Source organism: Elephantulus edwardii, unplaced genomic scaffold (genome assembly GCF_000299155.1).
Source record: "Elephantulus edwardii isolate Elephantulus edwardi_28Jun2011 unplaced genomic scaffold, EleEdw1.0 scaffold00017, whole genome shotgun sequence".
Classification (NCBI taxonomy): Eukaryota; Metazoa; Chordata; class Mammalia; order Macroscelidea; family Macroscelididae; genus Elephantulus; species Elephantulus edwardii.
Window position 1 is genome coordinate 18,961,307 of NW_006399767.1, and position 13,234 is coordinate 18,974,540.

Below are 13,234 nucleotides of genomic sequence, written 5' to 3' on the forward strand. Positions count from 1 at the left end.
GAGAGACCGGTCCTTGGAGAGGGACATCATGCTTGGGAGGGTGGAGGGACAGCGTAGGAGAGGAAGGCCCTCTATGAGGTGGATTGATTCAGTGACTGGGATAATTGGGTTGGGAGTGTCAGAGACAGTGCGATTGGCACAGGACAGAGTGGAGTTTAGGGCTGTTGTACATAGGGTCACTATGAGTCGCAGGCGACTCGACGGCACGTAACAACAACAACAACAATTTCCTTAAAGTTCCTCATCAGTATTCATCTTCACAGATAAAGAACAGTGATGTATAGTGACAAGTACAAGCTTTGGAATTAGACAGATCTTGGTTCAAATCCCTAAATAGCGTTGTGATTTGGGGACTTCATCTATAAAATGAGAATACAATGTACCTCCAGAGATGATATTTATAAAAACTCTCTAGTAAGCTGTAGTTCTTAATCAATCAGACTAGACACCAGCCATAAATAGCTGGGAACTAATGAAGGCAACGTTAACATCCTAAAGACAGATTATTCTTCCAGCCCATTTCCCTAAACCCAGTCCATCAGAACTAGATGAAAACATAACACTGACCGGAAAGAGGAAAATGTAGGGATGCTTACATTGTTCCTTTTGTCCAATGGTTGACCCTAACTGGAGAGTATGACTGACTTGGAATTTGGAGGATTCTCCTGACCTTCAAGTTCTTTAAATGCAACTATTTCTATGGTCTGAGGACTACATTTAGACCCTAAAAGAAGGAAACCCAAAAGCTACATCTGCACTAAATAGGGGGCGAGAAGACAGTCCAGAAGCAGGTCAATGAGCACTAGAAGAAAGGGTCAACACTTGCCTTGCCCCCATAAATTATTCCCATCCCTTGAGCCACCAGCAGCCACCCAGTTCAGTGGTTGTCTACATTCTTTTCTATGACACATACGATTCATGGTATTACCTATGTAGGAAACTCCATAAGAGTGTTTAGATTAAAAAAGAAAACAAGAATTCTATGTGGAAGCAAAGTCAGAATTAGTTTTTGCTACAACTTTCAAGAGCTACTGATCAAGTGGGCTATGGGATATATGAGGTTTAGGTCTAGATGTTACTGTTTTGCCCTCTGTGACAGCAAGGTTCATGAAAAAAAAAATGTTTTTTCTTGGTTCCAAGTGAAGGGGGCCTGAGGTTATCAAGGTACTCTGAAGATGATGGTGGTGGTTGAAATCCACGTTTTCTGTAAACTTTTGTTAAAATATCAGTAAGAAATAAAATTTTTTAAAAACCAAACAAGATACCTTGGTCCCTTCTGCTATCACCTTTTCCAGGAAGCGTTCACATATCCCACCTATATCAGACTCACAAAGTCAGGAGGAGCCTCACCTCTCCAGCTCCAGCATTGAGGACAGCATTGATAAAGGACATGATGGCTGTTTTCAGGTTCACTTCATCACGGTAGCGGCCCAAGCTTCGGTCTAGCTCATTCAGCAGTGTCTGGAGGAAAATACAGGCCAGATAAAGAGAAGTCAGCTCAGAATAATGCAAGTCCAGCCTCTGGTGTTTGTTCCCACTATTCCAACTACCTAGACACCCCATTCATTCACTCTTCCCTATTCCTGCTACTGTAATACCTATCCAGCTTCTCTCCAACAAACCCTTAAAACTTACCTTTGCCAAGAAGAGTTTGCGACTCTTCACACTTCTGCCTCTGAACTGACTTACCTCCCCTCTACTCAACCCTGAGGGCTTGCTCTGTATTTCTGGAGAGTACTGTAGAACTGCTTTATAGGTCTGCTCCAGCTGTTTAAAGCTCTTATGTATTCCACATCTCCCCCTTGATAGCACTGATACTGCCTTTTTATTCCTTTTGCATCTTCTGCAAAGGGACAGGGACCACTTTCTGATAGAGCAAGTACTGAAAATGTTTGATGCCAAAATGAACAAGTAGCCCAGGATAGAGGACAAATGATGGCATCTGTAATGGAACTTCACATCAACTGAGCACTTGCTGAGTGCCAGGTAGTGCTAAGACAGACAGATAGATAGATAGATGATAGATAGATAGATAGATAGATAGATAGATACAGATAGAGATATATAACAATTTTATATATAACAAAATTGTACATAGATATACATATATATTTATATATCATTAAAATTATATCTAAATATATATAACAAAGATTTTTTTCCCCCTGACTTATTAGTACTCTTCTAGAGTAGGTCAAGGACAAAAAAAGATAAAACATGGCCACAAGGCCTTTGCTCCAAGGACAGGTCCCAATATGCCTACTCCGAGCACTGGTTAAGGCATTGGGTCTCATCTTGACCCCAACAATCACATTCTATTCAACAATTCTTCACTGAGGTCCTATAAGGAGCCAGGAATTGAGCTCAAAGCGTCGAGGACTCTCCTTCATGGGGTCGTTATGAGTCGCCTGCGACTTGAGGGCACTTAACAACAATAACATCAACAGAGAGAGAGAGAGAGAGAGAGATCAGCTGGCCCAGTGGACAGAAAGAGATGCTACCAAGCCAAAGGTGGGTTACTTTTAATCTGCGGCCCTCGGGCCTGTCTTGCATTGTTTTTGTTCAGACATTCCTCTGGGTCGTATAGCCCTGGTGTACAAGTTGCCATCCCGCAGTCATTTGTGGTTGCTGTGAGGCTGAACACTGTGACACTGATGTGTCAAATGCATTAATGGTTGGCTACCCAATGCGGACAGAGAGTGGAGTGGAGTTCCCCGATTAAAACAAGCTTGGAAGGAGGAGTGGCATCCACTTCCATAATAGCTTGCCTCTGGAAACCCTATGAACCTGGAGAGAGGATGAAAGGCACCCAAGCATCGAGGACTCTCCTTCATAGGGTCGCTATGAGTCGCCTGCAACTCGATGGCACTTAACAACAACAACAATTGAGCTCAAAGCTAGAGAAACCATGAAGTTTTTGAAAATGGAAAAACTCAAATTCATTGTCCTTGAATTGGAACCGACTGGTAGCTGACCCTTTGGTGGATTTTCAGAGACTGTAAATGTACGGGATGAAATTGTCCATCTTTGTCCTGAACAGCAGCTGGTGGATTCGAACCGTGTGCCTTTGGGTTGGTAGTTTCCCCTTAGGCAGTAGTAACTCCCACCAGCTCTCCCTCCACAAGATAAAAGTAGATCACTATTACAGTCTCATGGGAAGGCTCATGACCTACTGTGAAGAAGTCTATTTTCCCAGTCCAGACGTTGAAAAGACAGTCCCTCTTAAGGACAGTCATTGCCTCTTTATGTAAACCTTCTGAGTTTTAGTACCCTGCCTGTTACCTTGTGCCAAGAGCCCCTGTACCCTCCTCAGCACCTCCCTTACCCTCTATGTCTCTGTCACAAATAATCCTCAACTCAGGCTGTGGCATCCAGCTGGCACCCATGCCCTCCGCCTGGCCCTCACCTGGAAGCGCGTCCTCTCAGCCGCATACACCTGGTAGTGGAGCATGGCCTGCAGCACCTTCTTGTGACCGCCGGGCACCAGGCACACGGCACCCAGGATCTCCAGGACCGCCACCTTGGTCTTGCTGTTCTCAGTGCGCAGGCTCTGCGCGATGGTGCTGATGGCCTCCGGCTGTGCCAGCACATGCGCCCGGCCCTGGGAGTTGTTCATCAGCGCCTTGATACAGCCGATGAGGGACGTGTGGATGCGACTCTCGCAGGTGGCGTGGTCCATGCTTCGCAGAAAATTCAGCAGACAGGTCAGGCCATCCAGCTCGATGAAGCGGGTCACAAACCTACCTCAGCAACAGCCGGGAGCAAAACAAGATACCTTGCATTTGTATTTCATGCTGTGTACATTTTGCAAGCAAACTCACTGTCATCGATTCCTACCCATAGTGACCTTGTAGGACAGTGTAGAACTACCTGCAGTATTTTCAAGGCTTTAAGGAAGCAAACTACCTAATCTTATTCCCACAATGTTACGTATCTTTTGGTTAGCAACCAAATGCCTTACCCAGTGCACCACTGGGGCTCCTCTTCTTCTTCTTATTTTTTTTGTTTTGTTGTTGTTGTTGTTACCCCCACTGCCTGGGTACCGCCAAGCATTCTGTCCTATCTATGTTATATACAGTGGAGTAGGAACGGATTCACAGCTGCATTGCCAGCGCGTTTTCAGAGGCAGTAAAGAGCGGGAGAAGAGAGAGCCCACCTTGTGTATCTCTGGGTGGGCAGTGCAAGTCCTTCTCATTAACCCACCTACCCATTATAGCAGCCTCTAAATTCATCTGCAAAGTTTATCTAAAGCATTGAAACCCGGCCTATCACCCTCAGAAGAGAAGAGCATCTCATTTCTATTTTAGATGCCTTAGATTTGCAGTTATGGTGGCATGCATGTGAAGATGATGCTCAAAGTAATTATTATGACTGTTAAGAGAATTGCAATTAGATAACAAGAAGGACTTCCAGACAGAGGGTCTACTGGAGTGATTGAGTTAAGGGCCCCAGGCTCGGAAGCTGCTTTTCAAGGGATCATTAAGGTAACAGCAGAAAGTTATCTTGAATGTGAGCAGATAATACTAAAACCCACTTAGTCTATGGGTTCTAAACCTGGAGTCTCTGTCCCCCTAGAGGGACAGAATTCAGGGTTACATGTACTTGGTGGATAGGAAAAGGAAACATTATTTTTATTTTTGCTAAACTGAAACTTAGCACTTCCTTAAATGATTAACGCCGGCAATAAACGACAGTGGTATTAGTAGAACCTGGCTTGCTATCATTCAAAGAAATCACAGCTACTTTCATATGAAATTATGGCTGTTACAACCATCTCAAAATATCATTTATACTCATCAGCATTTCAAAATTATGGTGGTTATCAGATCTGCTGTTAGCTCTTGCTATTTAAGGAGAAAGAAGCACATTTATTCCTATCTCACAAATAAGTAATATTTTAAACCATTTTAGGGCATCTATTTTAAAATCTTATCTATTTTATTATTTAAAAACCGTGTTCTGATAAGTGTTCCACAGTTTTCACACAGGTACAGAAGATGTCCGTTACACACACACACACACACACACACACACACACACACACACACACACACATTTAGAGTCCTTGATACAGTAGAATTATAAATGACCCAAAGAAATTATTGTAAATGAAGCTAAGGAAACCATTATGTATAAAAATATTCCAAGTCTATTTGAATATATTTCTATATTTACAAATATACCTAGAAAAATTGAAGGATAAATGCTCCAATAGTTGTTAAAATAAGTGTTTATATTTTACTTTCTTCTCTACATGCTTTTCTGTATGCCATAAAATTTTCACCACAACTGTGTGCAAAATTGGTAATCACAGTTTTATTAAGGGAAAGAAAAATAGAGTTGTAAGATGAACTTAGCAACTTTCAGAGTGAGAATGTGTGTGTGTGTGTGTGTGTGTGTGTGTGTGTGTGTGTGTGCATTCATGCAGAGAAAAAGGCTCTAGTCAGGCAAAAATGAAAAAACAAAAAGCTTTACTGCCATCACATCACAAAACTTACTGCCATCAAGTCAGAACTGATTCATAGCAGATCATCCAGTGGATTTTTCAGAGACTGTAAATTTCATAGTAGGAGACTGCCCATCTTTCTCCCACAGAGTGACTGGTACATTCAAACGTGTTAATGCTATGACTTGTCCACCCTATGCACATCAAGGGCTTGGGGGAATTAGGAAGTTAGAAGTTGTGACATCAGTGCTCAATCTTTTAGTTTTCTGTCCTCCTCACTTTTCTGCATCCTTTTCACTTATCAGAACTGTACTTCTATTAGAGGAGAAAAGAGAGCATAGGATGTCCCCATTCTTCTTGAGGGTCTGTTTCCCAGTTCCTAGCTAGGGCAGAAGGCTCTCTGTTTTTCTCCTTTCTTCTCTCTCTTTCTTTCCTTCTCTCTCTCTCTCTCTCTCTCTCTCTCTCTCCCTCTCTCTCTTTCACACACACACACACACACACACGATTATGCACATGGCAGTTTAAATACTATATTACTTTCTGTCTGAGAGAAAAGGGAGGGGGGAGACAATTGCAGCACTTCATGCTATGCATTTTCCATGCAGGACAAATTCAAGTTACCAGTGTGACATCTCTAATCATGCAGCTCAGAAGGGATGCAGAAGAGCGTGTCATATTATATAAAATTCCCACCATGCAGGTCAATGGACGTAAATAAACGCAAGAGCACGTAGATTGTGGCAAAATGCAATACAATAATTACCATGATAAGGCTTGAGTATCCATTACCTTTGTTTTTGATGTACTCGTTTCATTTGTGTAAGTTTATTCTGGTCATAACTATGTTTAACAGTTAGCTTATAAAACTCTTTAGAAAAATAACTTCGTTCTTGAAAGCTGGTAGGAGCCAACTGTAGTTCATCATTGGCAGACTCAAGCCAAGAACATTTGTTTTTCTTGGCCCCTCTTTGGTCTCCTGCACTGTTTGGTTTGGGAAAGGGAGAGGTCCTGGAGTTCTTTTATGGTACTTCAGATACCTATTCTTTTTTTTCTTACCTCAGGTGAGACTCATTCTCCCAGTCCACAAGAAGAAAGTACATCCATAGACATCATCTCCCCCTAGTGGTTGTAGCACTGCTCAACTCACACCTACTTTTGGCACTCTCAGACTCAAGTAGCTCCTTCTCTTATGCCTTCTCCATTTGGCCACTCTCCTATTCTAGCCTCTGAAGAAAAACAAGCACTTATCCTCAATTTATCCTTTGATAACTCTTTGGATTTCAAGTTCATTCAATTTTCCCATGTAAATCTCCCCCTTTCTTCAATATACCCCAGCCCAGTAGCCTCTCAGCATCCCAGACAGGATGATGGGAGCTGAAAAGTGAAGTGGTGTGAAGTGACTAGAGAAGGCTAGAGAGTGAAGATAGACCAGGATGGTGTGTGAGAAGCCACAGGAAATCAAATAGGAACCAACAGGATGAAGAGATGTAGAATGAAATTCAGAAATAAAAGAAGGTGAAGGTGAATCAAAGCAACACCTCATGGGCTGCGTCCGGAGAGCTGTCTTCAGGTCTTCCACAACTTGGTTCCTCATCTCTGTCTCTTCCTCATCAAATGCATATAGACTCTGCATCTGTGGGATCAGCAGGCAGAAAGGCAAAAGGTCATTCCAGGTTTCCCACACTCTGTCTTACTAGCCCGGGCATAATCCAGGGACCACCATTGCTTTAGAAAGGGTGATATGTCAGGGAATAATTTACTACAACAAAGTTGTCTAGTGAGAAGAAACCCTGAGAAGACCCAAGTTTGGGATCTTATCTTTAAAATGGGGAGAATTATGGGGTTAAGAATGGGTGGCATTGGAGTGATAAGTGGTCTACAGCCACATCACCTGGAACTTTCAGATCTCATCTAATTGCTAAGTGGGTCTATAGAAGTGTAGATGGTTGAGCTGTGAACTCACACAGAGATGGGAAGGATGATGGTTGAGATCTTGGGTATGGTCAGAAGGCTGCTAAGCCCTGCTAAATGGGGTATGAGGTCTAGAGAAAGCCAGGAGACACATATCTCTCTGCTTTGACCGTTCGGTTGGGAGAGGGTAGCCAAGCAGGGAAAGAACTGCTCACCGCAGCCATGGAGTTGATCCGGTCAATGTAATAGTCTGGCCAGCTTGTTGCCAGCTTGTTGGGGTCTTCCTGCTCCTGGAACAAGAAGACAGATGGCATGAACCAACATGCAGAAGAGACCTGGGGTCTGAGGTCTTTAGCTTCATTTGCTGTCAGCTCTCACTCACTCATTCCTTGCTTTCTGACTCACAGCTGACCCTCCGCACATTTTCACAGTCTGGAAACTGTATCAGAGGAGATTGTTCTTTTCCCCCCTGTAGAACTGCTAGTGGATTGGAACCTCCCACTTTTGAGTTGGCAGTGCAACTCTCTATCCTCTAGAGCTCACTGATGTTAGCAGAGGGATTCATTTCCCAGTCTAGCCCAGAAAGAGTGACTTTCAGAAAAATCACAAGATCCCTATTTCTCCTTCCTGGGATAATGGATGTTTAATCACAAGCAGGTAATAATAGCATGGGCAAAAACTATGCAGATAGACATCATTTCCGTGAAAAATGTATCCAATCTAATTTTTTTAACATTTTTTTCTCTAGTGTAGATTTGTTCTGATTATACTTATTGAAATATAATTTTATGTCTGTTGAATCTCGTAAAACTGTGTGCTTAAATTTTATACTTCAATTTTCTTTTTTTCTTGCCGGCTTCTTTTCTGGCAATATCATTCTTATTATATTTTACATAAGTACTGATCTGTGACAGTTTGGAAATTTGAAACTTAAGTCTCTCAAATAGTTTGAGAAGCATTGATATAAAGTGGAATGTCTGACATACAACGTCAATCCTGGTGGCATAGTGGTTGAAGCACTCAGCTAATAACCAAAAATTCATTAGTTTGGACCCATAAGCTGCTGTGCTAGAGAAAGATATAGCAGTCTGATTTCATAAAAATGCAGAGCCTAGGGAGCTCCGGCGGCCTAGATGCAAGAAGCTACACTGCAATCCCAGAAGTGCATGGTTCAAATCCACCAGATGCTCTGCTGGAGAAGGAGGGGTAACCTCCTCCTGTACCTGTCAGATCTGATTTGATGGTAACCACACATAAAATAAAAAATGCAGAGCCTGAGGCGGAGTGAGGTGGGGGGTGGAGAACTGTATAGGGGTGGGGCACAGAGAGGAAAATGTGCAACTATGAATGAATGGAAACCCAACTTCTTTATAAACTTTCACTAAAATCTCAAAAAAATTCAGAGCCTACCATTCAGATACTGAGCTTCCCTTTGGAGCACTATTATAGGCTACCAAGGACTACTTATATGGCAGAATGAACTCAGACTTGGGGTGGTTGCGTCAGTTCCAATTCTGTGAGTCTACACTGGACTTTTCCAAGGCTATAAATTGAAATGGGAGGAGACTGCCTAGTTTTCTCCCTCGGAGCCACTGGTCAATTGGAGCTTTGGGGACACACAGCCTTTGAGTTAGCATCCCAATTTGCAATGGCCTTTGCCACCAAAGTTCCCCATATTGTAGATTAATAAAGGGAGAAAATGTAAAAATAAATTCAGAGCCTTAGAAACTCTCTGGGGGAGCTATATGCAGTCCTATAGAATCACTGTGGGTTGGGATGCACTCAATGACCATGAAGTTGGGTTTTAACAAAAGGAAGGGGGAAAAATCTCAAGAAAAAAAAGCCCAGATCAGAGCAACTCATCTCTTAAGACTCAAAATAAAGACTTATTCCCAGATGTGAAAAGAATGCAGGTCGTGTAAGAGCAGCTGAGTCTTCTATTCACTAGCGTCACAAAGGAAAACAGTCCCCATTAGTAACACTCACAGCACAAAAACTATTTCCATTACATCAGTCTTGTCTCTATACTCCCCTACTTCCTTCTAACAATAACAATAGCCCCTCCCAGGGCTCTCACTGGGTCCAATAATCCATTGCAATGGCCACACAGAACTCAGAACCATACTCACGATTATGGGATTTATTTGGGAAGTTAACAAGTTATAAGTCAAATTGGGAACAAGATACAATTCCTCAGTCAAGGCAATCATGCTAGAAGGCCATATGACCCTAAGTCTTCTTACAAAACTTTCTTAATTATGCTAGTTACGGTGTTTCCCCTTCAGTCCTCTAAGAACTTAAAGTGAATAAACTTGCCTCTGGCTCTTTGAGGCAGAAGTCCCAGGTCAGCTTAGTCTCACACAGATTCTCTGGCTCTTCACTGCTACGTCTGCTACTGTTGCTATCATCTAGGTCTCAGTCTGACTGAAGGAGGAATCTCTGGTCCCAAAGGATTCACACTACATCCTCTGCTTCTTTGTTGGTAGGAAGATTCCCATTTTCTCTTACTAAATCTAAATTTAAATTTCTAAATTTAAATTTAAATCTCACAGGATAGAAAAACTGGCCAATCTCAACATGAGTTGTTTTCATGTCAGACTTGCCTAGTCCCAGCCAGCCACATGGTGGAAATCAAAGCTAATTGGCTAGAAAAGCCATTTTGAAATATCAGGCTGCACCACAGTCCACCCCCTGGCTTTTCTAGCCAGTGAGCTTCATATTTGAAGGATTAATTTTCCCCTTATAATTACGAAAGCATGTATGCCAGCTACTTCTAGACTCCTGTCTGTATTTCTTCCATTTTAAATTAGTCAATTTCTAATTTGCCCATCCTTACCAAACTCTGAATGAATAAGCATATGTTTTCTCAAAACAATATTCTATATGGTTGGAACTTTAAGTTTCTGCATCTATAAGTCCAGTTCAGAGAAAATCATACCGTTGCACCAATCTATACTAGCTCACAGGCAATAGCAGTGGAGAACCAGGTACCACTGTGAGACAGGACTGATCTAGAGTTGAACCAGAATTTAGCAGTCTTTGCTCAAGCTTACTAGAGGACTGCGAATTAATTGGTAGCTTTGTAATATTGACCTAAAGCCTCAAAGCTGATGATCAAAGTGTCTGCAAACAAGCTTGAGAAACTTTCTTAACTGAGGAACTGCATCCTCTTGTCAAACTGAATTACAAATTACCAACTTCCCTAATAAACCTCTTAATTGTGAGTTCTGAAAAAATCCATTGCAATGAATTACTGGACCCAGTGAGAGACCTAAGACGGGCAGCTGGTATTTGACAGAAGTAGGAGTGGGATCATGGGGACAAGTCTGACCTCGTGGAAATAAGTTTTGAGCTGTGGGTGTTGCTGATGGGATTGTTCTCCCTCATGAAGTTAGTGGAGGTCAGTCAGACTCAAGTCACCTCCATGCTACCTGCATTCTTTTCACACCAGTTATGGGCAAGAATAATACAAGATTAGTAGATATTAATGCTGGTTGGAATCTAATCCTCTTCTCAGCCAAGTAAATCTGCTTCTGGGCTTTATGCTAGTCCTGCTCCTTTCTGTCCCTGGGCCTGGTCACTTAGTATATTCCCTCTTTTTCTGTCGCCTACTGCTTTCAAATCTACATAAACACTTAACCTCCCCCAAGAACCTCCCCCAGCACCACCGCTCTGCTAGACAGTTGCCTCGGCCTTTGCCCTGTCTCCCTCAGTCACATCCACTGGGCTTTTATAATTTTGTTTCATAAAATTAAAATTTTGTTAGTAGTGAGTGTAAACTCAAAGTCTCAGTCTAGTATCAGAAGCTGGGTGATAAACGTTCTAGCACTGAGTGATAGAACTGAGTCTTTGTCTATAGAAACTCAGGAAAGAACACAGGCTAGTAAGGGTGGGGTGTAGTGGTCTGAGCACACTGTGCTGGGCTGTTAAATATTAATAGACATCAAACAAGGTAAGATAGGTGTGTTATTTTAAAAGGAAGTTTCTTGCGGGAAGGTAGTTGTTGTTGTTGTATGCTGTCGATTCAGAGCCCACCCTAGTTGACCTGCCAGTGGGTTTTCAGAGGCAGCAAATGACATGGGAGGAGATTGCCCATTCTTTTCCAACTGAGCAGCTGGTGGATTCAAACCATGTACCTTTGGGATTACAGTACAGAGGGGCTTAAAAGTTGGTGGAATGATACTGTGTATTCTAATACTAGGTATTATTATGAACGTGATGGGACAAAATATGCATTGAAATTAATGTTATAGAACAAAATAATTGATTGAAAAAAAGAAAATGTAAATTTTCATTCCAATTACAGTAAAAAATTTGGGGAAAAGAGGTGGTGTATCAAAATTATGCACATTTTGTTTTGAGAAGTAGTAAGATTTTATTTTTTTTACAAATGCTGCCTGGACGTGCTCACCAAGTTGTGCCAAGAAATCTGGAGAACAACCACTTGGCCAACTGACTGGAAGAGATCTATATTTGTTCCCATCCCAAAGAAAGGTGACCCAACAGAATGTGGAAACTATAGAACAATCTCACTGATTTCACATGCAAGCAAGATTCTACTGAAGATTATCCAAAAACGACTGGAACAGTACATCAGCCGAGAACTGCCAGAAGTCCAGGCTGGGTTTAGAAGGGGTCGGGGTCATAGTATTAGGGAAATTGTAGCTGATGTTAGATGGATCTTAGCTGAAAGCAGGGAATACCAGAGGAATGTATATCTGTGTTTCATTGACTATGCAAAGGCGTTTGACTGTGTGAATCATAACAAACTGTGGCTGACTCTGAAAAGAATGGGAATCCCAGAACACTTGATCATGCTAATTAGAAACCTATACTTGGACCAGGAGGCAGTTGTCAGAACAGAGCAAGGAAACACTGCATAGTTCAAAATTGGGAAGGGTGTACACCAGGGATGTGTCCTATCTCCATACCTTTTCAACCTGTATACAGAACAGATTATCCGGGAGGCTGGGCTCTAGGAGGAGAAGTGTGGGGTCAAGATTGGTGGAAGATCTGTCAACAATCTGCATCATGCAGATGACACAACCCTGCCTGCTGAAACTGAAGAGGACCTGAAGCCCCTGCTGCAGAGGGTCAAGGACTGCAGCCTCCAATATGGATTGAGGCTCAATGTCAAGAAGACAAAGATTCTCACCACTGGACCAATTGGTAGCATCAGGATGGATGGTGAAGAGATTGAGATTGTACACAGCTTTAGTTTGCTTGACTCCACAGTCAACACTCTTGGCACCAGTAGTCAGAAAATTAAAAGGCACATTGCCATGGGAAAGTCTGCTGTTAGGGACCTCTCCAAAGTACTGAAGAGCAATGGTGTCACTCTGGAGACTAAGGTGTGTCTGATACAGGCCATGGTCTTTGCAGTCACTTGTTATGCATCAGAGAGTTGGACAATGACCAAGGAGGATAGAAGGAGAATTGATGCCTTTGAGTTGTGGTGCTGGAGAAGAGTACTGAGAGTACCATGGACTGCTAGGAAAACAAACAGATTCATCCTGGAAAGGGTTAAACCGGGTGGCTCCTTAGAGGCAAGGATTCTGAGGCTCTATCTAACATACTTTGGACATGTTGTAAGGAGAGACTGGTCCTTGGAGAAGGACATCATGTTTGGGAGGGTGGAAGGACAATGCAGGAGGGGAAGGCCCTCTATAAGGTGGATTGAATCAGTGACTGGGGTAATCGGGATGAGAGTGTCAGAGGCAGTGCGACTGGCACAGGACAGAGCAGAGTTTAGGGTTGTTGTACATAGGATCACTATTAGTTGCAAACAATTCAATGGCACATAAGAACAACAATAGTCATTTTAATGAAAGTTTACAGAAAAGTTGGATTTTCATTCATTCACTGTTGCACATTTTC

At 42.5% G+C, this 13,234-nt stretch overlaps 1 protein-coding gene across 2 annotated transcripts in view; it reads right to left on the reverse strand.

The window, feature by feature from the left end:
- Positions 1-13,234, reverse strand: part of DAAM2 (dishevelled associated activator of morphogenesis 2) — a 65,483-nt gene that overhangs the window by 43,082 nt on the left and 9,167 nt on the right. For both annotated transcript variants that reach the window (XM_006882016.1, XM_006882017.1), the window contains exons 3-6: positions 7,573-7,647; positions 6,985-7,079; positions 3,407-3,740; positions 1,351-1,461 (exon numbers count right to left, since the gene is read on the reverse strand). In XM_006882016.1, the coding sequence (XP_006882078.1) occupies positions 1,351-1,461; positions 3,407-3,740; positions 6,985-7,079; positions 7,573-7,647 (615 nt within the window). The remainder of the gene's footprint in view (positions 1-1,350; positions 1,462-3,406; positions 3,741-6,984; positions 7,080-7,572; positions 7,648-13,234) is intronic.